At 44.1% G+C, this 26,565-nt stretch overlaps 1 protein-coding gene across 1 annotated transcript; it reads left to right on the top strand.

The window, feature by feature from the left end:
• The first annotated feature begins 10,530 nt into the window (after positions 1–10,530).
• On the top strand, positions 10,531–23,117 carry LOC119161940 (uncharacterized). Its single transcript, XM_075881618.1, has 3 exons — positions 10,531–11,615; positions 15,336–15,568; positions 22,076–23,117. The coding sequence occupies exons 1-3, from the start codon at positions 10,536–10,538 to the stop codon at positions 22,476–22,478; spliced, it is 1,716 nt and encodes a 571-aa protein (XP_075737733.1). The 5' UTR covers positions 10,531–10,535; the 3' UTR covers positions 22,479–23,117.
• Positions 23,118–26,565: the final 3,448 nt, after the last annotated feature.

Genomic DNA, 26,565 nt, shown 5'->3' on the forward strand with positions numbered 1-26,565 from the left:
GTATATTATACAAATCATCTTTTATTTTGTTCTTGTTCTTGTGTGAAGAGGTGCTTTATGGGTGAATAAGTGGTGGATCGGTGATGGGGCATAGTGGGATGTTTGCCAGGACGAAGTAACAGGTATTTCGCAAAGGTGGCAATTAACGCGTCACAGAGGATAGACACAGCCATGGCTTTAGAAGACCTTAACATGTTTTGGCTCCAGTATGCGTAGGCATTTTTTATTCTCTTTAAAATATTACTAACTGTGCGTCCACTGCACATTGACCAGCACAGTGGCAATAGCGACGATATTGATTAAAACTGCTATAGAAAAAACACTATATGATTGTCTTGTAGCAGAGGTAGTCTCTTTAGTACATCATATATTGCGTTGCAGAAGCTTAGAATTGCCCCAGGCGTCAAACTATGTCAATGGAACAACAAATGGGTTTCTTAAGGACCTCAAACTACAATACACTCAGATATACTAAATAATCATCAGTAGTAGAACCACCTACAAGTTCGTAGCTTCGTACGTTATGCTCCACAGACACGTGGTTGAGCCTTCGCTTACTAACGAAATAAATAATTTTGATGTATTTTGGGAACTATGAAACGTATAGCGGGAAACGGTCATTGTTACGCGCACAAACGTTCACACCTTTACGTCATGCACCGGAGCAGGTACAGTTCAGAAGGTTGATGCGCACGAGGCCCAATTACGCTACAGTGGACCACTCTTAAAGGCTAACCTCAAGCATTCTCCATTTTTTAATGTAGTTGTTCCACAGAAGCTTTGTCTCACCTTCGATAAGTGTTATCGTCCAATCGCCTGGGGTGCTATGCAGGATCGACTACGTTTCACCCGAGTTTTGAGCAACTCGGGATGTTTCTGTGTTCTGGCGAAACCCTCTTTTGAATGAGCCAACAGTACGAAAAAGTCAAATCCACCCCTCAGCACTCTGCGTTTCATTTGGGACAATAGAACCAATCATCGTGTCAACGACGGCCGACTAAGTTGGGTGGTGTTTTTAAACCAGAGGCACCTTCTTTCATTTGTTTGTCGTTTCACTGCGTGCAAAGGTGCACCCATGCAGTAAATGTGTCATTAACTTTTTGTTATGATAGTTTTCAGAGTCATAGGGTGTCCAAATTTATTTTGAAGCTTTTAATACCTCTAGTGATTCTGTTTTAGAATAATCAGTGCTATGTCCTCTGAGATTAGTACCAGCCAAGCGCCTTAAAACATCACGACCACAGCTAAATGCGAGACCACATCTTAATAATCATGATCAGCCCTTACATTCTACCGCGCTGCTGGGCCGGTGCGCGTACTATTTATTGTCATCGTCGGCTAGCAACCGGCCACATGCAGCCGGCACTTAAGCTATTAGGCTGGACGGTATACTTAGCTAGTTAGGCCAGGACATGCTATCACCAAGCTTTTTACGCCAAGTCGTGGTAAGGCTGTAGTGAGCCTATAGTAGCCGAGGCTGTAGAGTAGCCAAGAGATGGCATACGGGGACCATGTCCCCCCCCCCCCAACCGAAATTTTTCTCGCCATGGCATACAGAGCGGAAATCAACCATTCTAAGGGGGTGCCCCTCAAGAAATCAAGGTGCGCCCCCCGAAAAAAAATCACTGCATGTCACCGTACTGAACGATGATGAGTGGGGCGAAGCGTCAGTCCGTCCATGCATCCAGACGGACAGACACACACGGATGAATGGATGCCAACGCGCATGGACAAACTGACGCCTGGACGGAAGGACCGAAGTACGAACGGACAGACGGATGGTCTCACGGACGGATGGAAGCACAGATGGAGGGACGCATGGACTGACCCTCGGAAGGACGGACGGACAAAAGCAGGAATGCACGGATGGACAAATGAAAGCACGGACGGATGAATGGATGGGCAAATGAATGGATGCACTGATGGGCTGACACATGGATGGACGGATTGACGCTTGGCCCCACTCATCTTAGTTTACTCCATGCATATGCTGTGAGAACTGCTAACGCCATATAGTTATAATATTCCCAAAGACATATGCACACAGCACCATCTATTGAGCAACTCATATACTGGAGGTGGTTACATACGACTACAACTACAGAGGAAGGAATAACTCACGGCCTAAGGAGCTTCGCCCCTAAACATTTCTGGCTACGGGCCTGGGCAAATGTAATTAGGCTACAATTTAAGAAGACCATGCTAATAAAGCCATGTAAAACTATGACCGGGCTAACTAAAGCATGCTATTTCATGAGCTAACTAAACCTTGCTAATTATTGCCACGTTGATAATGAGCACGCAAGTAATACCATATTTATCAGCCCTTACTAACAAGATGACATGTATTATCATGCTTATCAGGATTACGTTCAACAGCTCCATACTAATCATGGCTTTGCTAATAAGATTATTGACCTTTAATTGAAGCCATATCAATGAAGGCAAAACAGCTCAGTGTAATGGTCGTTAAGCCCTAGTCAATTAGTGCAATCAAAATTAAGACAGAGCTGATGTGATCTTCACTTTGAAGCTGAGCAATCACATGAGTATACTGCTTCAGCTCCAGCTTAGCGACTCCAGCCTTGCAGAAGTATTGTAAGCTCACCAAATATTTTATATGCAAAAAAGCTGCCGCTTAGCATTCACCGAATCAAATGCTTGACAGCCACACCAGCATCACGACAGTCGCGAGTTCAACTGGGGCCTTCTCAGAATCAATGAATTTGTACCTGAGTTCACGAATCAATCACTTTGATTGACAGACACCCGCGGTGAAGACTGGGTACGCCCACCACGTTTCCTCTTGATGAGGAGCTGTAGTCACGTCGTGCGGCGCGATGAGTGTATCAACTTTATCACGCAGTCTATGCACACACGCGCGCCTAAGGTAAAAGTGATATCACGTGGATAAGATAACACGCATTTGATTTCACCTCACTCCCGAAGTAGCCACTCGCAGCCGCGTTGCGCCATGATGCAAACACCCCTGGTGAGAACCTGTCCTTACATTTATCTGCAATATTGGACAGAACCTAAACGAGCAGAACGAGAGTGCTGCGTCTGCACCTTTGCTGCCTTCGAGATGGGAAATTTTCATGCTGCAGGTGGAACGAAAGAACCTGTTCAAAAGAGGTCAAATGCCCACGAACACGCTTTTGAAAAGCGCGTGTTGAGTTCGCAAAAAAATAGCGCGACAATGACACAATGACGTCAATGCACTGTTAAAATTTTGACTGAGTGGTGGCGGTGACGTGTTTGCACGTGGTGTTTTTCTTTCATAAGAAGCGCAAATCTCCCACATGCGTTTTAACGCTATGCGGGTTCTTGTAGCCATTTTTAAATGTGAAGCATTTGTTAGCAAAGTTCGGCGACTTTGAGCATATCTATCTATCTATCTATCTATCTATCTATCTATCTATCTATCTGTCTATCTATCTATCTATCTATCTATCTATCTATCTATCTATCTTGCCCTCTACGACTTTTCGCTTTCTTGGCCATTTAGACAATGGTACTGATATCAAAGTTGGTATGGCAGAACATGACTGTATGACGAGCATAAAATACTAGTCATAACATTAACCCTTGAACTGGCAAGATAAGAAAAAACGGTGGTAACAATTTTTCGCTGATTCATTTGTTCTTTAGAACCACCCAAACAAGTTTCATGATGCTTCGTAAAAAACTAAGAAGGTTAAAGGAGGTCAACATATTTGTTGATCTGCTATAGTTAACGGTAAATAGGCAGAGCTCTAAAAAATCACAGCATATCCACGGAGTGAATGATGATGAGTGGGGCGAAGCGTCGGTCCATGCTTGCACCTGTCCATGCTTCCGTCTGTCCGTGCTTCCCTCTGTCAGTGCTTCCGTCTGTCCATGCGTCCATCTGCCCATGCGTCCGTGCTTCCGTGATTCCGTTTGTCCGTGCTTTCGTTATTCAGTCTGTCCATGCGTCCGTGCTTCCATGCTTCCGTTCTTTCATTCTTCCGTTCATCCAATTGTTCTTGCTTCAGTCCGTTTGGCCGTCTGTTCGTCCGTCCTTTCATTCCTCCGCTCGTTCTTAATTCTATCCGTCCGTCCATCTGTGTGTCTGTCTGTCTGTGTGTCCCTCTGTCTCTCTGTCGGCCTGTCCGTCTGTCCATCTATTCATCTGTACGTGCTTCACTCACTCTAGCACATTGTCCGCGCCCCACTTTCCATAGAAGATGTCTTTATCCCTTCCTGCAAAGAATAAGATCAGTGAGTTCTATGAAAATACACTCGCGTCGTTCCACTTTCAAAAAAAACCATATTCCTGGCACAAAGTTTTGATGGGGAAAAATACTCAGTATTCATGGCTGTAACTGCACGCGCAATAGCTTGTCTGGTTTTATTTGCGGTGAAAATTCTACGGCATCAAACAATTACAACGCTAACAGCGCGCGACCCGAAGCGCGCAGAAGCCATGCTATTCTACAACGCGCGTGGTGTTCCGCAACCCTTGCCTGGCAGCTCAACAATATTGTGGACCACGGTAACGGGCTGCTTCCTCAGCGTCTACACTAAATAACGCCATGACTTTCATACCATAGGTTCCTCATACCTCCTTCTACCTATTTAAAAAATCTCGGTTCGCTTACCTTGTTGGGGCTCTTGGAACGTGAGGCAGAAATTCGTCGTCGCGGAGAACGTCAGCGAGCCACACTTACTGCATTCTTGTAAACATAGCATCAACTGGCGCTCTCTGTTTTCCTATTTAGAAACTAGAATAAAGAGCAAATGTCCTTTTTCACTAAGTTTAGCAAAGCAAGCTCACATTATACATGCATTTTGAACAGGAGTGGTTTTTTTCTTGGGTCTACAATATTGTGGATCTGCTGGTAAAGGGTTAAAATTATGAAAAGTATGTGATGAAAGTGATCGTACATAATTCATGGTCTTGCTGCTCTTGCAGTGGTTTTTCTTACATGACATACTGCAAAACTGGTGCGGCAAGACATGACTGCATGACGAACACATTTTACAGACTCTAACGTGAAAATCATGACATGCATGTCATGTAAGTCAGAAATACACGCCACACTCATGGTGCGCTCATGGTCGTTTCACTAGCTTCACATATTCCAAATTAGGTATCACATTATAAAAAAAAAGGAGCGAGAATGACGAAACAGCCTCCGTTTCACCTTCGGTGCAGCGACTTTCTACGTTTCGAGCGCCTTATCGGTCGCGCCCTCTGGCGGCAAGGAACAAAGAAACAAAGTTTCTCTTACATCGTTCAGGTTTCTCCTAAACCCTGCATTTCTGATGGAGGCGGAAATGTTGTAGGCCCGTGTGCTCAGATTTGAGTGCACGTTAAAGAACCCCATGTAGTCAAAATTTCCGGAGCCCTCCACTACGGCGTCTCTCGAGATCATATGGTGGTTTTGGGTCGTTAAACCCCACATATCAATCAATCAAGTATCTCCTCAACCACGCGGGTCTTACACGAGCGCATGCGCACGCCGAGCCTAGCCAGCTGCGGCCAGTCGCGTGCGATGACTTTTACCAACGATTGATGCAAGCAATGCGGGAGTGGCGTTTACACTTTAGTTTCATTGTTAAAACCCTTCTTTTGTTTTTATCACCAAGAACTCGCACAATTCTCCCCCACACTTTCGCTTGTGTCACGTGTTGTTTCACACTACCAATTTGTCACGAGTGCAAGGAGCTCTGCTTCTATAAAAAGCCTTGCTTTATCGATTACCATAGACTGTACACAAAAAATGATTTTTTGGTGTTGACATATTTGGTGAGCATACGCGTTTCTAGCTTCACACGGCACGAATAGCACTTATCAATTTTACGAGGCGCATAATTGATTGATTTGTGGGGTTTAACGTCCCAAAACCACCATATGATTATGAGAGACGCCGTAGTGGAGGGCTCCGGAAATTTTGACCACCTGGGGTTCTTTAACGTGCACCCAAATCTGAGCACACGGGCCTACGACATTTCCGCCTCCATCGGAAATGCAGCCGCCGCAGCCGGGATTTGAACCCGCGACCTGCGGGTCAGCAGCCGAGTACCTTAGCCACTAGACCACCGCGGCGGGGCTACGAGGTGCATAAAAACGCATCACAGTTAATTCTTCAACACTCTAAAAAACGTGATAACACTGCACAGTCCATCAGTGAAAGCACGATCATATACAATTGCTGGGGTTATAAGTGCTGCCGCCACCATATTATTGTCAGGCACGCCATCGTGGGGGTCGGTGGATAAATTTTGACCCACTGAAGTCTTTTTTTGTCCTGAATGCAAACAAAAGCACATAGGTGTCCTTTGCATTTTCCCCCCATCCAAATATGGCCGCAGTGGCCGGGCGTCGAACTTGCGCCCTCAAGCATAGTCCCACGACACCCAATGAGGCTATGCTACCAAGGCAGGTGAAAGCACAAAGGGAAACGAGCTGCAAATTTTCACCGAACGTTTATTTGCCAGACTGGGTTACAATCATCAGGAACGTTGTAAACATCATCATAAATACACTTTTCTGAAAAGTAAGCCAACGGCTTTTGTCAATTAAACCAAATTCTCAATCGCATGCGTTTTGAATTGCCCATGCCAGCACTGAAACAGACAGACAGACAAAGAACTTTATTGGGTCCTGAGAAACGCTACTCTTTCAGAGCAACATCGCGGGCCGCTCCCACGTAGGAACGGGAGTTAGGACGGAATTATGCACGCGTGCAGTATGCCCCTCTCGTCCACATGATTCTCCTTTGTCGGTCTAAACTCATCACAAAATATTCTTGTAGTAACAGCTGTGCACAGCTGGTAAGTGCTAACACTCTCACTCACCTCTGTGAAAACGGTATTTCAAATCTAGAGTAATAGTAACCACCGCAGCCACAGCGCTAACAACACAATTGTGGCACGCACAATGACCACAAGTTGACACCCGAGGTGAATCACGAGACGCGTCTGAAGCTGAGAAGTATGTAGGCACAGCATGTTATAATGTTATAGTAAATTCGCGCACTGTAGCGCTAGTTTCTCCACTCAAGTAATCGAGCTGCCGCACCGCCAACAACCACTGCCATCGATCAGGAAAGAACACCATTGGGTGCGAGGTCATCTCTTATTTCTCTCGCACGACCCGCGTTGTAACAAACATATACATTACTGAGACAGCCGTTACCACATCAAAAACATTGTAATTGAAGGGCTAGTGGTGTACAGTATGTCTGTGTACTATATACTGTACTTGTGTAAAGCATGTAAATAGAATACAAGCAAACGTTAACACTAAACAACTAAACGAAGTGGGCGCGACAACAAAGACCAAGTCTGGCCTGCATGCTGCGCCTTCTCTGAGTGACAAGTGGAAGAAAAAGAAGACGGGACCTCCGAAATGGAAAGCGTGCGGCAAGCCTTTCTCTTCTCGGAGGCTCCAAAAAAAATTGTCTGTGGCAGTGGTCGATAGATGACGCAGTCTTCAGAATTCTGTTGGCATTCAATGCATGACTTGAGTCATCGTTTTCTCGGAAACCTGATAAAGTCTATTAATTTTTCCGTTCATCATTGCGCAACCGTTGAGAAACTTCCAATTGTCTAAGAATCAGATACAATATCTTTATGTGTGCGCATGTTGTGGTACGACCACGAAACGTAATAACGTTGGCTAAAAATTACTTGTCAATTCTGCCGCTATGATCAGTCAAAATTCATTGCTATATAAGCTTGTGCGTTTTCGATGATGGAGTGAACACGTGGAAGTGCGTGCTGCTGTGGCGAATTGTTTATTGTACTCTTGCTCATTGAGCTCACTCTATATGTATGTATGTATACTATGTGTCTTTATGTACTTGTGTAGCTATATGCTTTGCATCAGCGTATGTTAGGCGTCCGGTATCAGTAAGTAATCACTGAATATGCTGACTCACCAACTATCCGCTAGGGAGCCGTGCGGGTGCGTCAAGGTACAACGCCGCAGGCAACTTTTTTTTTTTTTAGTATCGTTCAGTCGCTCCAGATGGCGTCAGCTACGACCTATTTTATGGCTGTGACACTCGCTCACCTCCAGCTACTTATATAACGTTGACCATCTCTCTATCAAAACTGCACTACTGAGCCGGAATGGCTTCACTGCGTTCGAGTCTACGGTTTGGAGGCACATCTCGTGGCCTGCGGCCCCCGTAAACGCGTGGACAGCGTCGTTACACTATGAGAATCTGCGAGAAATAAATACAGCGAGCCTAGCAAGCACCCACCGGGTGAGAACTCCGCAGTATCCGTGTCTTTTAAAGTGAACGTCGTCTCACTGGCCGAACGAAAGCTACTAGCTTCATCGTTCTGTTTCGCGATGTTTTCATCACCGCAGGTTCGTCTGCTTGTTTTTATAATCATTTCGTTCAATAATAAGCTCAGCAGGACTGTTCTAAAGCGATAGCGTTGTAGAGCTCATGCTGCAGAAATCCCTCCGGTTGTGTCGGCCACATTGGTTGTGAGCCAAAAGTAGTCTGTGCATCTGTGACTGAAATATGAAGTCACTGAGATAGCCCCAGGACGCCGCTACTTGTTCACGCGTGCGCACTCGATCCCACCGGAAAAGCCACGCATTAAAAAAAAGTGCTCAAATTCACAAAGTGCGGTAGTTTCTCTGCTTCTGCCACCCCTCCCTGCTTAGCTTCCAGTGGTTTCGTCGGGACAAGAAAAGAGATAATGCAATTGCAGCATGCGACAATTTTTTGTAATTTCACTTGCACGAAACAGATTCTTAGAATTTTTGTGGCTTTGAATTCGTGAGTCAATAAGCTCGTCTAGTGAATTCATTCTTGTTTACTTGAAAAACTCTTTCAGGGCCCCTTTAACGCATTCCATTCGACAGTTATCATGACAAAAACGGGCCCATTCGGTGATTTGTCGGCCTTTGGGAAGCCTCAAACTACGTCGAAAAATGTCAGCATTGTGAAGCCATTGCCGCTAAATACACACAGGAACTTTCAAACAGCTCTAAAAATTGACAAATATGTCCATCTAGCGGAACACATATCATGCCTTTCCAGAGGCTTTGATCAAGCAACCAGCAAATGCTAGATAATTTGCTGCTATCTGTGATGCATTGTGAGACTGCTTATGACCTCCGAGATGGCGAGCGCGCGGCGTGTATCTTGGAGGCCATGCGACTCTTGCTTTAGATGAAAAACCTATTTGTAACATTCGCACTAACACAACATATTAATAAGTGTGCACTTAGTGGTCGAAGGGTGCTCCAGGGGCCGGATTTCGTGATCGCGTTCAACTCTTAAGGGCGAAGCTTAAAGGTCCCCCAATTTATTTGTAAGTCTGTGCCCTGTACTCTTTAGTAGTCGAGAATCGATATATTTGCTATGCCTACTCGCTTCGCTAACCCGGGGTCAGTCATCTTCATATTGATGTGGAGAAACAGTTTCTCCGTGGCAAAAGGAAGCAACGTTTCTTCATTTAGAGACGAACAGTGGGGACATCGCCATTTCTCCGTAAATGAAGAGAACTTCACTCCATTTTTAATAGAGCATACGACGTGAATGAATGACAAAGGTATGTGACTGGTGCAAGCATAATAATCATGAGTTGCGTGTAATGTAAGACCATACCTACATGCCATGCTCATGGTGCACTCGTGGTCGTTTCGCTAGCTTCACGTATATCAAACTTGGTATTACGTGACGTGAATGGGCGACGAAGGTAAATGACACGTCCAAACAAAATAATCATGGCATGCGTGTCATGTAACGCATGGCTGCATGCTGCGCTCATAGCACGTTCGCGGTTGTTCACTAGCTCAACATATACCAAATTTAGTATCACGTTACGTGAATAGGCGACAAAATCAAATAACACGTCCAAACGTGATAATCATGACATGCGTGCCATAAAAAGAAGACAACATGCTACGCTCATGAGGCGCTCGCGGCTGTTTCGCTAGCTCTACACATACCAATGTTGATATCACGTGATGTGAATAGGTAATGAAGGTAGGTGACACATTCAAAAATGATAACCATGACATGGAACTCATGCACTGCATAATATACACCCGCCTCGTAACGCTGTGCCGTTTTTAAGGTGGCATATTAACCATCCTCATTCGTGCTTCGGATATGAGCGATTTCCACTGTACGTGGAATCTGCCAATTTTTATCAACGCTGCTCTCACGCGCTCCACACTGTATCCATGCCTTGGTGCCGCAGAGTGAGCTCCAAGCAACTATGTCTGCCCGAGAAGCTCGGATCATTTTTCTTAGCACCCCTGGTCTTAATGTTGTGCATAAGAGTGATAGTTCATTCAAGGTGTTTGGTTTTTCAATGTCCTCCACCATTTCCACATTCAAACATTATCTGGTATTTTACATGATCAAAATCTTGCCACAGGCCTTTTGCGTGTGCGTGTCATGTCCACAAGCGATCATCATCATTATTCCTACGTGATGTGCTTGACCAAGCTTCCCGCGTAGAAAAGGAAGAAGCGAGAATCTACCATAGTGGGTATGAGCCCTAAGTGACGGGCAACAAGAACAATAACTACCATGGACGGGTATTACGCTCAGCGGTTCCAGCCGCCGTTGTACAGATATGCGTCGCTCTCACCACAGCCTCCTCCGTACCCAATGCCACGTCAGGGGACCGGCATACTCAAGTACCCTTTCAGTACTTACAAGACCCAGAAAGAAAATACCACGAAAACCTTAAGGTTTGCCATGGACCAGCCTGATGAAGCAGCCCCCGCTCCAGAACCAAGTACAGCACCACCTCCCTTGGCGACCACAGCAGAAGGGACAACCACCAACCACTCTTCCACTTCCACCGCAGTCACTGCTAGTGTAGAATCTGCTGATGAAACCGAAGGGAGCGAAACATCATCGGTGGCGACATCGCGAAGCCAAAGCACTGACGTTGCTGAAACCAGTGTGAAGTCATCTTCCGCAACATCCGGAGCTAGCGACGCTGAGTCCGGGACCACCAGCGGTTATGCGCTTTCGAATACCGCCAGTGGGTCATCGCAGTCGGTTCCGGAAGATATTAAACGCTACTTCCGCCATTACAACCATACGTCTAGCGGTACATCAAGCCTGATTCCAACTTCTAGTGGCTTCGATGCGGACGAACGAAGTGGCGTGGTGCCGCAGCGCCATTCCAGACAATCCATGTCGCGCCGGTACGCATTTATGACCCTCCTGGCCGCACTTCTGACACTCATGCTGGTCGGAATGAGCACGGATGTCTACGGCACGCTGTACCATGGCCCAAAGGATATAACGCTGCCAGTGCCACCAGAAAACACTATTGCGGTCGTCTTCCCGGAACCAGAAGGACGGGCACTGCCCGTTATTCCATCTCACATGGTTTCTGGCAATGCTGAAAATCCAGAACTCGAGACCCACGAGAATGAAATCGACACCAAGGGGACTGGACCAGCTGAGTTAGGGCGAGCTACCGAGGTGTTCTCAGATGCGCCTACCACAAACGCAGACGAAGTCCTCCCCACCGCCACCCCGAGCATAGACGGTGACAGGGACGAGATGACTACGGAGCGTCAGCCCAGCACTCAAAGATTTAGTAGTCGGAAGGGGGAGAAGGACACTCCATCAGCATCTCTGAAAACACACGTAAGTTTCCAAGCATTAAGTGGTTATGTTTATTCATGCTTCTATGCACGTGCAATTTAATGACTGTGGGCATCTGTAAAGGCAAAAAAAGCACCATAAACAAGATAGGTTTCTTTTTTCAATTTCTACTTGTACATCTTCTTCGTTTATAGTTTGTAAATAATAGCATGCTTAAAATCTAAATGAAGCATCACTGGCTCATGGGAGTGTATGAATGAATGCTTCTCGCCACTTACGTCTACAGGATTTAGAACTTGTACATATACATCTTATAGTGGTGTTGCTAAACCATGGCTGTTTCGGGGACCCCTTATGGACAAGTGAAAGGGATGACGGACACCTTGCAGTGAGAAAAAAATAAGAGGAGAGTGGCATGAATGAACAAAAGCGTGAAATAGGTGCCCTTTGTTTCTCCCGCGTAAGCAATGGTCAGAGTACTGCACCAACTTCATTTCATTAGCTCGTCAACACCTTAGTTCTGAAATCTTGAACCATATTGAACTTGTTTCTAGCTTTGTTTGCTCACCAAATATGGAAGCCTTCAAAACATTTACTCGTGCGCATATCTCGTCGAAGACGTCAACAAAATCTTCAGTCATCTCCCAGAGAAGGGGGACCATAAATCAGCTCTACCACAATGTAAAAAGTTATGCCATTATGCATAGAAAAATTAGAAGGGGCCGCTAACGGGCTCATGGATCCCGCTATGAGAAGCACTTTGTTAGAAGTTTAATACGTGAATTCCAAATTTCGATTACTTTCGAAACGCATGCCTACTAAATTAGGCATGGGGTTCGCAGCGAAGGTATACTGAATGCACTCGGGAACACTGCAGCCTGGTTTCTCAACATATGCAGAACACAATGTGTCGTGGCAAATAACAGGCAATAAACACATACCTATGCTCCAGGATAACAATGAAGCATACATGCCCACTACAGATACGAATAACCGCTAATGAATTTAGGCCAGATCGTGGTTTCTACGCAAAGAATAAGAAGAAAACCACCTTGTTTTCTGCAACAAGCTCTCGGAAAGGAGATGCAGCACATGTCACGGCACTATTTATATTTCGTTTGCTTCACTTCTTCTCATTTTGTGGTCTTTTCCTGCTCGAGAAACTCGCAGCTTGTAAGTGTACCTGAAAGGCTAAATGGTTTCTGCATTTATTACTGAACGCTTGCAAGCTTCTGGTTAAGGGCGTGGGAATATTTCAGAATTACGAATAACGAATCCAATAGCGTGATTTTCAACTGGTTATTGAAACCGAATAGAGCATATCAGCAAAACCGAACGCATTTAAAAATGATTTTCGAATAATGAGAATCAATGTAAACAAATTGTTACGCCTCTTTAATACAATGCAGCATTGGAACCGAGAGAAGTAACGTTCTTTGCTTTAGTCGTTGATTTGCCAATAGCTGCAAGCAGTCCCAGAAAAGACAAAACTATTGACGCTGGACTGATCATGGGATGCAGGTGTTCTTTCTTAAACTCTTGTGTCACCAAAGTGACATATTCATTAATCCAGTGCCTAGCATTACGACATTCGTGATAATTTTGGCTTATAAATATTGTTTAATATTTTATTGGTATGTGACTTTCATTCTCTCTTGATGTTGAATTCCATGGTCATGTAGAATGCCAAGTAACCTTTGTATATTGCCTGCATTTTAAGCTGCAGTGATAATCTCTTTATAAAGCTTTAGTTCCTGCTGCATACAAGCTCGCGTTAGTACATATTTGTCGTATTTTTGTCGGTTAAAAGTCACAGCAATTTCTTCTTCGGGAAAGCTAGTGAATTGTTCTACATAACTGTTGTGGTATTTTCGCGCTATATCGAAAATGCTTACAGTACCACTCTAGGGCTGATTTGAAAGTGGTTGCCTTAAAATTAGAAGACTATTTGAATGTTATCAGATTAATATTCCGAATCGATTTGGTATAATTATCCCTCAGTTTGTAGTCTATTTGGTTATGAAATTCAGTGTTATCGCGCTCCTACGTCTGGTGCTCCTGTCTACTCCGCTCCGAAACGTGCGACGAGCGTGACCGGCATTGGGCAGCCTCACAGCACAGGGCAGATTGCAGGCATTTCTGACATCATTTCATCACTTTCCAAAGAAGTAGGAAACGCGCGCAAAACGAGACTCTTTAGAAGCAAGAGTACACGTGGAGAAGCACCATGTCACTGTGAATTTCCTTTCTTTGATGAGAGAAGTTCTTCGCGCGTATAATATAGTATGCGTATCTAGGCTGTCATTGACAATTCACATTGTCTACATGGCGGTTACAGGCACCCAAAAATCTGCCCAACCAGCACACTTTCTGTTTGAGCAATCTGCCAAAAACAGTGTATACTCAAAGCATTTCAGACTCATTTCTCCTATTTGTTGTAAATCAAGCGATCCAGTTTATTTTATTTTTTATTTTTATTGTTATCAATTTTATTGATTATGTTTATTTTATATTTTATGATGTTTTTAATTTTTATTTATTTTTCTATTTTATTTCATTTCATTTCTATTATAAAATTTATTTTATATTATGTTTGTTTTATTATCAGTTTTTATTTTATTTTTATTTTATTTAGTTTATTTTATGTACTCGTTTTTTTGACCATTACAGGGGTATAGCGTTTTCCTTGAATGGTCGAGCTGTAATAATATTTGCGCGAATTTATTCCAGACTAACGGTTGATACCAGGATTTACACATTTCCAGGTTGTAGCAAAAAATTTAAAATGTCTCACTTCCTGAGTAAACAGTGAACAATATACGGGGGTCATAGCTGGTGCATGGAACAATATACGAGGGTCATAGCTGGTGCATGGAGAGACTACCGATTTATAACGCCGGGTGGCAGTCACCGGAACAACATCGGCCGACTGCAATATTGGGGAGATTTCGAAACGTTTGGGGCCTCAAAGCTCTTCGCATATGCACGCTTTGGGTCAAGCAGTAGCGAAGACGTTTCGGATAGGGCGTGGGGCGCTTTGGATACTCACCCAATTCCCTGTCATGTCACTTCAATGGGTGCCATCACATTTGTGTAACGCAAAGCTTAGGGGGCAGGCTTAGGGGCTCCCGCTAAATTTGAGAAATAGCACCCATAACCCAAAACCCAACCGCGGTTTGGGTGTCGCACATGCGCAGAGGCCTTGACGCTATTTTTTGGGGGCTCCATTTGAAAACTTCCTATTTTCGTACCACAAATTCGTAGATCACATTCTCGCTTCTAATGGCTGGTAAGCAACGGTAGACCAGTGGACGCCCACTCACCCGTCAATATACAGTACTTCTATTGGCATCGAGGGTACCAAAACAACGATGAAGTCTTCTTTTCCCGTTACATATGCTCCCAATAATAAGCTGTTGGAGCCGACCAACTGTCTTCACTTTATTGAGAGCGGGTAGTCGAGTGAGCGACTCAGGGTCGAAGTATGAAAAAAGTCAATCATAGCATGCCAAACTGTACAATGAAGCTGAGGCCTTTGTCAGGCAACCCAGCCTTTAGCTCCGGCTTCCTCCTTAGTATCAAAGTAAAATAAAGCTCACTTCATTATTAATTATGAGAAAGCTTGTCTCAATTAACGCTGCCTAATGTGGCTGCATTTAATCATAAGGCCTGCAAGCACACGGTACTTTAAGTTTGCGTCAAAAAAGACGTTTTCAACGAACCATTGTAAGCATTCTGAAATGTCTTCCCGTCTAATTTCAGAGGATAATGTCCTGCGAGCAGCCGGCATTCACATACTGCCAGGAGCCACGACATGAGTTTTATTTCGACAGCACCATCAAAGACTGCGTGTCGTCTGTCAGTCACCAGGTGGGAGTCTGCATCCGTGGAGCCAATAAGTTCGCTTCCAAAAGAACCTGCAGAGAAGCATGCGTCGAGAAGAGGCGGCAACCAGAGCAGTGCTCCCGCTCACCGCACTTCATGGAATGCAAAAGGTACGGTTTCTAAGTTCAAACAATGCACTGCGCGTACAATCACCCTTGATTTCGCCATTCGGGCATATTGGATTGCGCTTTGGCGAAGCTATCTATAATGGGTAAATAATGTGTTTTTTGTGTGTGTGGCTTTGAACGTACGTCTTTAGCCGCTGGGCCTACTTCACACCGACGAGTACGACACTGCCTCATGCGCATTCTGACCGCAGCTGTTTAGGTGATCTCAAGTAGCGATAATTTGAGGCGATTGCTTCTGCGTCGGGCGCATGCACCTTTGTGTACAAGCGTCAGCAGTGTTAAGTCTCTGGTCGGGCATCTTATTTATCAGCAGTGGCCGACGATGCATTTCCACCAGTTGCGTCACTCATTGTTCAAAAAGAACTTTTTGCACTATTGTGTATATAGGTACATGGTTTACATGAAGAAGGGAACACAATGAGTGGAGTTACTAGTTTGGGCAGCTTAGGGCAGCCCATTTGACATCAGCACCCACGGACGTAGCGCAGCGCGACTGTCTCGCTAACGAGGATAGCGCGCAAAGTAGCGCGCCGGCACGTTTCAGAAAGGTTGACGAGTGACGGTGTACCTAATTACGGAATATCGGATGGCCGCTGGGAAGCCTGTCATCCACCGCTGTCGTTTCCTCCCCATCACACCCTCCCCGCTATCGCCGCCTTTCATTCTACGTTGAGCTTCGCGTTCTCTATTGTTAATTAGTCCTCGCCTCCTTTGTCGGCTGTGCCGACACCGATCGACGCAGATTGTGCATCTGAGAAAAGAGGTACTGTACATCTGTGTAACTGTTGGCGTACAAGTCCATGGTGTCCACTTTTGAACTCAGTTTGTATTGACATGAGTAGAGCCGTCGCCTGGCATATACTGAAACACATAATGCTAATGGCACATTGTGTGGTTTGCTAGCCACTGCATTAGCACCCGTACATACCACACATATTTCATACACTATTTAGACACAACCATATGGCGCGCTCTGTTATCGCAAGTTAAACGTGGAAGCATATTTTTTTACCACCAGGTGTTCTTACCGTTTCATCAGTGCTCAGCTGTCCTTCAACTGCAGTGTTAGCTCTTCATCCGTATAAGATGTCGATGTATATAAGGAACTACTAGATGCTTTTCATGTAGAAGGAAGGTGTCCGCATGCTTTACTGAAACATCAGTTGGCAATATGGATATACGCGTTTCCTTTTTTTTAATAAACAGCTTACACACCCCCGATGTACCCTCGGTGCCAAATAAAACGCGAACAGCGGAGCGCGTGAATTAAGCATTAGCACATGTACAGTGAGCGTAGCCCAGTCATCACGCGAAAATCCGATTCGCCAGCACTGATCGATCCCTATAGAGCCCTATATTGCCACCTCTGTACTAGTTATGATGTTCTAAACGAAGTAAAAAAGAGAACTGAAAAAATAAAGCTTTCCCAATTCAAACTGAGAGAAAATAAAAGTGATACAACCAAATGGGCTTGGCATGCTCATGCTGGTAATCAGTAGCCTATCACCATACTAGATTATAAGAACTACTCAAGCTAATAATAATAATAATAATAATAAGTTTGCAATAGATTGTGCAGTGCTGCCAAGCCGGATGAGCGTGTATGGCAGTTGGTGATGACTAGACGGCGTGTACTATATACAGTGTTTCAAGAAATGTGACCAATATTCTTGAAAAATCAGGAAGAGGTGCTATTTACTGGCTGTCTTCACAGCTGCTTTTTCATGGAAGCAGGCATCTTAAGATGGTTGAAAGTATTATTGGGAATGGTAATTAGGAAAGCTGAAATATTTACCTTTTTACCTATTAGAGTTAGGTAGTCAAGCCAAATAAGAGAATTGAAGTCCTTAATACAAAAAAAAACGATTACCGCTTTGAGATACCGGACAAGTGCCCTTTAGTATTAAGTGCGAATTAATAAAATTCTCCCCAAGTCTGCGGTCAAACCGACACCTAAACGTGAAAGAGCGCGACTGAAATGAGGGAGCATTGTTACATCAACCACCAACTGTCTTCGTTGAATGGGTGTGCGGGTTGCGCTCGTAATTACAGCACGCGGGCGTAAGAGCTGCACCCAGGAAGCCACTGTTTTGAGCAGTTACGTCAGTGTAGTCGCCTGCTTGTTGCCCTCTTCAGTCCGTTGCTTTCGGTTTCACCGTAGAATTTGGGAGAAATTCATTATTTCATAGTTATTACAAAAAGCAGCTTTTCTAAAATTTCAAAGCGGCAAGGGGTTTTTCGCATCAAAGACATCAATTTTTCTATTCGAAGTAACTGCCGAACGCCACTAAATAAACAGTTAACCATTTACCTTTGCTTCAACTTTGCTTTATTTATGTCTACTTAGGGCAGGTAATAACCGCTGAGCCAAACCACGAGATTGAAGTAACTAGAAGAATAAGAATGGGTTGGAGCACATTTGGCAAGCACTCTGAAATTATGACAGGTAGATTGCCACTATCCCTCAAGGGGAAGGTATATAACAGCTGTATCTTGCCGGTGCTTAGCAACGGAGCAGAAACATGGAGACTTACAAAGAGGGTTGAGCTTAAATTGAGGACGACGCAGTGAACAATGGAAAGAAAAACGGTAGGTGTAACCTTAAGAGACAACAAGAGAGCAGAGCGGATTAGGGAACAAACGGGGGTTAAGGATATCATAGCTGAAATCAAGAAGAAGAAATGGGCAAGGGCCGGGCATGTAGCGCGTAGACAGGATAACCGCTGGTCGTTAAGGGTAACTAACTGGATTCGCAGAGAAGGCAAGCGGGTTAGGGGGAGACAGAAGGTTAGGTGGGCAGATGAGATTAAGAAGTTTGCGGGTATAAACTGGCAGTAGCAAGCACAGGACCGGGTTATCTGGTGGAACAAGGGAGAGGCCTTTGCCCTGCAGTGGACGTAGACAGGCTGATGATGATGATGATGATGATGATGACGATGATTTAACTTTGCTAATTACCATTCCAAATGATCTCTGGAACTTTTTTAAGATGCTTGCCGCTACAGAAGAAGCAACTGAGAAGACAGCGAGAAAATAGCTTTGTTTGCTGATTTTAAAGTTTTGGACACATTTCTTGAAACACACAAAATTTTAATGCTTTAACCACGCGCTTTCTTGTTCACGTTTCATTTGACGCCGATAGTACAGGGAGTACTGAAAGAGGAGAGCAACTGCATCTCTCTCGCCAGAGGTCTTTAATCCCGTGGGATAGTAGTAGAGAGTTTGCTGTGAAGTATATTCTTGCCTTGAAGACATAGTAATAGAGACTGTTAACTCTCTGCTATTTTGTTGGAGTTAGACACGATCCACTGAACTACCGCGTCCACGTAGCGTGAAGACGGTAGGGAACTCCCTCATAAGCTTACAGTGAACAAAGCAGTGCAAGCTGCTGGTCAATGGCACACAAATATAAAACTGGCTTCTAACCATGACTCTACGAGCGTAAGCGCCACAGATGTCACTTCAGCGCACTAGTTAATTGGATAACTATCATTGATAAGGAAAAGTTTTTGTGATCGTAAATCTTTGATTTCTAATGCGCCAAGAGAGTTAGCTCCAAAACGTCGAATAGCGGCCTTCTAACGCATCACCAATATTTTGTTTACTTGTAAATTATTTGCTACTCAAATATGGTAGACCTAAATAGCATTAGTGCAATTTGTTTATGAGAAGGAATCAAACATGCCACCTTCAGATCCTAAGTTGAGTCCTCTACCACTACGCCACTCTGCCCCACGCTGCTTTTTCTGTAAGAAGAGTAGTCAACGCTAGAGATGCAAAGTGCAGAAAAAAACGAGAAAATTCTGGATTTTTTTGTTTTTATGTGCAATTAGAAAAATTGGCCGAAATTTCCGTGGGGTAAAGCGTACATAAATAAAACTTAGGGAAACACCCAGCGTTGAAAGTGAAACCATAGCATCGCACAAGATACCAATACACCAAACAATGACTGACCACTTGCCATCCACATCACATGAAGTCAGCTCCTTTAGCGTCAACTTAGGTTGAGTCCATGGCGTAGCTTCGTCGTTCGGGTGTGGTCTTGTGTGGTCGTGTTGGAAGTGGTTTCTGATGTTTTGGTACTCGTTATTGTTCTGTTCTGACTTGTCCTCGTACACTTCTGCAACGTTCAGCAGAAGTCTGCTGATAGAGCCGTGTGCAAACAGATTTTGCAATGGTTGGGCTAATTCTTAACGTGTGGAAGCACTTCACGGTTGAGCAGACCGGTAGCAGGAAACAGGGAATCGCTATCTATAAGCACTGCAACAGCAGCTACGCTTTTCCTAATGCGAAATCTTAACATGATGGAAAGCTACAGATGAAGACAGTGATACTATCAAATTCACTTTAAACTTCGTCTGTTTACGATTTTGAACAATGTTTCCATAGTCGAAGCCACGATGAAATAAACGTTTTCGAGTTCTTTGATCGAACTACCATAACAATTTTAGGAATCCACACCCATTCGAAGAGAGCTAAATGAGTTCGTGGTGAGTCTTCTGGCTGCTTTCGATCTGTTAGATTGCCGCATCCGTTTGTAAAAAAGTAAGAAAGCATCATGTCATCTTTTTTAAATAGCTGCAACGACATGACCGATCTGCAGAAACTACATTGAACATGCAAGAAAGTATTTACGGCATGTTTATTGCACTACTACGGTTAACCCCTCGTATGTGCACACGCGCGCACCCCAACCCCCTCCGCCATATATATATATATATATATATATATATATATATATATATATATATATATATATATATATATATATATATATATATATATATATATATATATATATCGGATATCGGCTGACGAGTGAGGTAAGTTAGCCCCCCCCCCCCCTCGCGCGAAAGAGTTGGTACGCCACTGCTCACTTGGACTCACATTCACGAAAATATTACTCACTTGGACTTACTCAGACTGACAACTTGATGGGAGCCAAAGTGAGTTCGACTAAGTCAACTCATCAGTGAGTTCGCAGACCAAGGGTACCAGGCGAGTTTATTCTTCCAAAAAGACAGAAACGTTGCCTCCCCACCACTTCATCCCCCTGTTTCCCTTTTATTTAGGTGTATAGGGTGAATGAGTGTCGCTTAAGGACTGACCAAACGTACAGTCGCAATGTATCACCGCGTTGCTATCTTAAGCTGCGCCGAGTCCTGTCCCAACGAGTTTGCTCTAGCAACAGTCCGTCTCATTATGGCGAGAGCCAGCGCGGCTACGCAAATCCAAAATGGTGGCGAAGCCGCACGCCCTCTTTTTCCAAGGGGAGAGGGCACGGCAGCGCGTCAAAACCAAGCAGAAAGCCACGCGCTGCATACAAGGGATACATGTGGTTCGGCCTTTATTCCATGACTGTTTGCCTGCGGGAACTGCTCCTTTTTGAGCATAACGGATTGTATTCATGCGTAGCTCGTTACGTACACATAACCAATGTGCTGTACTCTACATATCTTATGCATTTAACAAACTTGTACTTGTGTTTATTACTACAGTTTTCCTGCGCTCGATTTGTCACATTTCTGTATAACCAACGCGCACACAACTTCGATTTTGTTGTGGCAGGAATCACTGCCTCAAAATCGTAACTTCCAGTGACTTTTTTTTTACTCTATGAGATAGCCTGTGCACAGAAGGAATAACTAGTCGTTTTCACATTGAGCTTCGAGCCCATATGACCTCGCAGTTAGGCCACGCTTGCACATAAAAAATTTCACGCCATTAAGCACATAGGTTAGCTTGTTCTTGTTTTGTTTCGGGCCGACCCTTATACCCACCAAGAATGTGTACATTTCTGTCGTCGTCACTGCTGTTTTACGTTCCACCTATCGGAGGCGAGACGGCCTGGCATAGCAATATGAAGCTCACGTGCTAACAGATGGCTATTCATCACAGGAGAGACAAGTGTGCTGAACAAAACCTTGTCGAACAATGATGTGCACGTGTAGATGGAAAATTATATCGCCGTGCAAAGACAGCATTACACTACCGCACGGAGCTTTTGTTCGGCAATGAAATGCTTGGAATGTGCTCAATATATATATATATATATATATATATATATATATATATACATAAGAGACACAACTTAACAGTTGTCTTAGTTTAATTGAAAAAACTTCTTCAGTATATAAATATATATTATAGATATATGTACATATATATATATATAAATATATATATATATATATATATATTGTGGACCATATTTTGAAGCCTGGTTAACCAGACGAAACGTCAGTTAAAATACACTATACACTGGGCCAAACAGACGAAAGTATTCCCTGTTTCTTATTCTGGTGGGGCCCGAGTGACTATATATATATATATATATATATACATATATATATATATATATATATATATATATATATATATATATATATATATATATATATATATATATATATATATATATATATATATATATATATTCGTGCACAATGTCACACTGTCTCATTCTTTCCCTTTGATTTGATATTGCAGGCGAGACGTTCTGAGTTCGTGGTGGCACTTCGACGGGAAATTGTGCCGGCGCTGGAACTTCACGGCAGGCCTGTGCCCAGCTCACGGAGGTGGCGGTGCGTTCGCCTCTCACGAGGACTGCTTAACTGCATGCGTGGGACGCCGCAAAAAAAACCGGCTGTGCACAGTCTCGAGTCGACCTGATTACTGCTACAGCGACCAGCTACGGTTCCCATACTTCGCTGTAGCGGTGGAGGATGAGGGCGAAAGGATGCCACTGCGATGTCTCAAAGTTTCCTCCGTTAACTACAACAGCCACCGCTGTCTCGTTGGTGACAACCGGTTCCGAACCATGAGGGCCTGCCGCATGACTTGCGTCGCTAACCACAGTGACATTGTGCTTTCCAACTCAAGGGCACCATAATATAAAGAGTGGACCAAATTCTTCTGTTCTATACTACGCATTAAGCTCTGCATTCAGGATGCATCAAATGGCTAGCGTTGGTATGTAAAACTTGTATGTATTAGAAATCAGGAAAATGGGCATTTTGCACTAAAAATCATTCATGACGCTAGAAAGCGGCAAACATCCAATATTTAATGGGGTTTAGCGCCCCAAACTATAATTTGATTATGACACACATCATAGTGAAGGGCTCTAGAAATTGACACCACCTGCGATTCGTTAACACACCCCTAATCCTAAGTACTTCAAGCAACAAGGCCGACAGCTGGGCTAGTTGAGGTGGTTCCATGATTTAAAAAGTAGCGCAAATTATAGAGGACAAGAAGGAGGTACAATGCTTACTCGCAACTGACAAGTGTTTAAAGGAAAGGGGAAAAGAAAATATACACAAAAGTCACATTCAGCTGGCCAGTGTAAGGTGCGAAAGTGCACGCCTTTTTTTATATATATATAAAACTGCAGTGATGTTCAAAAGCGGGGATAATGCGCCGCACCAAAGTTATGCAGGCACTTTCAATTAAGAACATGGGAGATAGTTGCATGTCTCTTTCAGTGGCATTTTCCCCAAATGAAATCAGTTTTTTGTACGTGACGTAGACATATATCCTTGGGCTTCTGTGTTTTGTTTTCTTGATATCTAGAGCACATGTCACCAAATAAAAAAATACTGTTTCACTTAGCGGTGAAGAAATAAATGCGATATCATCAAATTTCCTATGTATACGAAGTAAGACTAGCAGCTAGCGCTTTTGGATCTGATCTCAGATAACTCAACAAAACACGGGCTTAAAATAATACGGCCGCTCCAGGAAATAAATTGTTTTTCGTGTGGCCAGGTTTCTAATTGTTGAACTCTTAAACGTTGATGAAAGGTAAGCATCGAAACCACAAGTTTACTAAAACCGAAAGTTGGGCGAGTTGGTGATAGTTCATGGTTACAAATAAGCAGCGCACGACGTTTTACAAAAGAGAGACGATAGGGACACCGCTGCACACCGCTGCACCGCAGCGGTGTCCCTATCGTCTCTCTTTTGTAAAACGTCGTGCGCTGCTTATTTGTAAACAAGTTTACTGTTATCTCCTGATGTTTGCCAAGGTAGAGTACTCTTGAAAAAATGCAGACCCCGCTCATCTCCCTGGCGTACCTTCATACTTCGTGCAGAAGAAGGCCGGACGTTTTTTTCTATCCTCGAGAGACAATCGAAGGGAGACATTGCACGTGGGGGATGTTATCACATACGCGCTACTTGGGATGGATATGGCCAGCACGTTAAATATTTTCCCTGGCTGCATTCGTCACCAGCGCATGCGTGAGCGCAGCATACGATGCACATGGCAATTTTATAAATTTGCCCGAAATGCAGACGTTGAAGGTCACGACAAAGACTACGTTACCGACGACAGCAACAGCGATGGCCAGGCGTCCGTCGACAGGGAACATTCAAAATGTATATCGCCATCTGTTAACATCTTATGCATAAGCTTGATCCGCCAAGTTTTGTTGGGCGCGATAGCGAAACAAGTCGCATACCGCAGCCTGCCATGTGCTGTAGCTACTTATTTCAAATGCGAAACATTTCATATCTATCTATCTATCTATCTATCTATCTATCTATCTATATATCTATCTATCTATCTATCTATCTATCTATCTGTCTGTCTGTCTGTCTATCTATCTAATTGATTTGTGGGGTTTAACGTCTCAAAACCACATATGATTATGAGAGACGCTGTAGTGGAGGGCTCCGGAAATTATCTATCTATCTATCTATCTATCTATCTATCTATCTATCTATCTATCTATCTATCTATCTATCTATCTATCTAACCGCCCCCGACGTTTATCTCTCCTGGCCAATTCGATAATAGTATCAATACCCAAATTGTTGTGCCATAACATGACTGTATGACGAGCATAAGTGACCAGTCATAACATGAAAGTCATGATATGTATGTCATGAATGTCATGATATACGTTTCATGGTCTTACTGCTCTTGCGGTGGTTTCGTTCCCCTGACATGTTGCAAAACTTGTATGGTATGACATGAATGCACGGTGAACGCACTCGAAAGACCCTAACAGGGAAATCATGACATGCATATCTTGTAACTACATGCAACACTTATGATGCGCTTGCGGCCGCTTCACAAGCTTCACGTATACCGAATTTGGTATGAAGGTACCTGAATGGATGACGACATGATAATCATGAGAGGTGTGTCATGTAACAACATGACTATGTGCCACGCTCATAATGCGCACACGGCTGTTTCACTAGCTTCACATATACCAAATTAAGTATTACGGGACCTGAATGGATGACGAAGGTATGTGACTAGTGCAAACATAACTTTAATGACAGAGAACTCATGTACGGCATAATTTGCCTCTATTTCTTAACGTTGTCCTGATTTTAGAGTGATATATACCAACCTTCCTCATTCGTGCTTCGGATATCTTCGATTTGCACTATGCGTGGGATCTGCCAATTTTTTTACCTTCATTCTGCTAGGACTCGCCAATGTTCCATTCGTTCTCTGAGTCAGTCAATGAGGAAGCCCTAAAATTGCCGGTAATAAGGTAACACTATTTTAGGGGCGAAGCTCCTCTGAGTCTAAACGTGTCCTGCGCGTGGCGTAACCGAGAGAAGAAGAGACGAGAAAAAAAAAACGAAGGCAGTCTTTCTTGAACAGTATAATTGACGGCAATGTATCATCAAAGTACATACAAACTTCAGTTGAGTGAGAATATTCTTGACGGCGTTGTATCGCTACTCTGCGATTGGCTGCTGCGCGGGGATGCCTGGGTGCACGAGGAAGGAGTACTTCCCTCAGTCTCCTGGATAGTCGCCGTATGTGACGAATCGTTGGTGGGGCATGAACGAAGCAGAGTGGCTGGTGCGTTGAAGACGCTTGCGCTCGGCTTTCTTGGCTCATGTCTCGTCGGTGTTACCCACGCGCCATCTGCATTCTCAAACAGGATTGGACTCATGGATGGATGTACGGATGGACGGACACACTAACCGATAGACGAATGGCGCACGCACGATTGGACAGGCAGACAAACGGATGGATGAATGAACGAATGGTCAGACGGACATATGAACAAACTAATGAACAGATGCAGAGACAGACATGCGGACGGATGCACGAACGGATGCCTGGATGGACGCATGAACGGTCGCAAGGACTAACACAAGGACGGTCGCACGGGCGGATAAATGAACAGAAGCCCAGATGAACGTACCTACGCTTCACCTCACTCATCATCATTCCCTCCGCGGATAAGTTGTGATTTTTTATTTTAGTTTCTTTGCGACCTCATCGAAAGATAGGAATTTACTGATGTGAATTTGTTTCGTGAACGAAATCACAACTGTTTTTAGATCGAAAATGACCGGCGCGCGCAAAAGTGCTTTTAGTCATTTATATTTCCGTGCAATCAATAGTGGCTCACCAGCGACATAACTTATACTAGTGGAACAACACAGTTTGATATTTTGTTAATGCATCTTGTCTTGTCATTATTGCAGAGTTCCTAAATGCAAAAGCAGTGATTTACATATAAATAGACGTGTGTAGGAAGTGCCAGAGACGCTTTAGCACGCATCCACGGTAAATCAGTGCCGCCACAGGAGAATTATTCAGCGCGAAAATTCCAACAAACATCCCTTTGCAAGCTTCGAAAGGCAGAGCGCCAAAATTTATATAATAGTCCATACGCCACTGATTGATTGATATGTGAGGTTTAACGTCCCAAAACCACCACATGTATATGAGAGACACCGTAGTGGAGGGCTCCAGAAGTTTCGACCACTCGTGGTTCTTTTACGTGCACCTAACTCTGAGCAGCATGCTTGCCTTCATCGAAAATGCAGCCGCCGCAGCCGGAATTTCATCCCGCGACTTGCGGGTCAGGAGCTGAGTACCTTAGTCACTAGACCATCGCGGTAGGGCAGTCCGCATGCCGCGTCTGCACCCAGCGCTTTACACCATCTTACGCTTCCCCTCTTACTTTTCTTTTTTTTTTCTTTTGCTTACTTTA

The sequence above is a fragment of the Rhipicephalus microplus genome, chromosome X (assembly GCF_043290135.1).
Source record: "Rhipicephalus microplus isolate Deutch F79 chromosome X, USDA_Rmic, whole genome shotgun sequence".
Classification (NCBI taxonomy): domain Eukaryota; kingdom Metazoa; phylum Arthropoda; class Arachnida; order Ixodida; family Ixodidae; genus Rhipicephalus; species Rhipicephalus microplus.

Bases quoted from the DNA above. Each gene is read 5' to 3' on its own strand.
- LOC119161940 (XM_075881618.1), top strand. From the start codon at position 10,536: ATGGACGGGTATTACGCTCAGCGGTTCCAGCCGCCGTTGTACAGATAT. The intron at 11,616-15,335 runs GTAAGTTTCCAA...GTCTAATTTCAG, and splicing joins CAGCATCTCTGAAAACACAC to AGGATAATGTCCTGCGAGCA. The intron at 15,569-22,075 runs GTACGGTTTCTA...TTGATATTGCAG, and splicing joins CACTTCATGGAATGCAAAAG to GCGAGACGTTCTGAGTTCGT.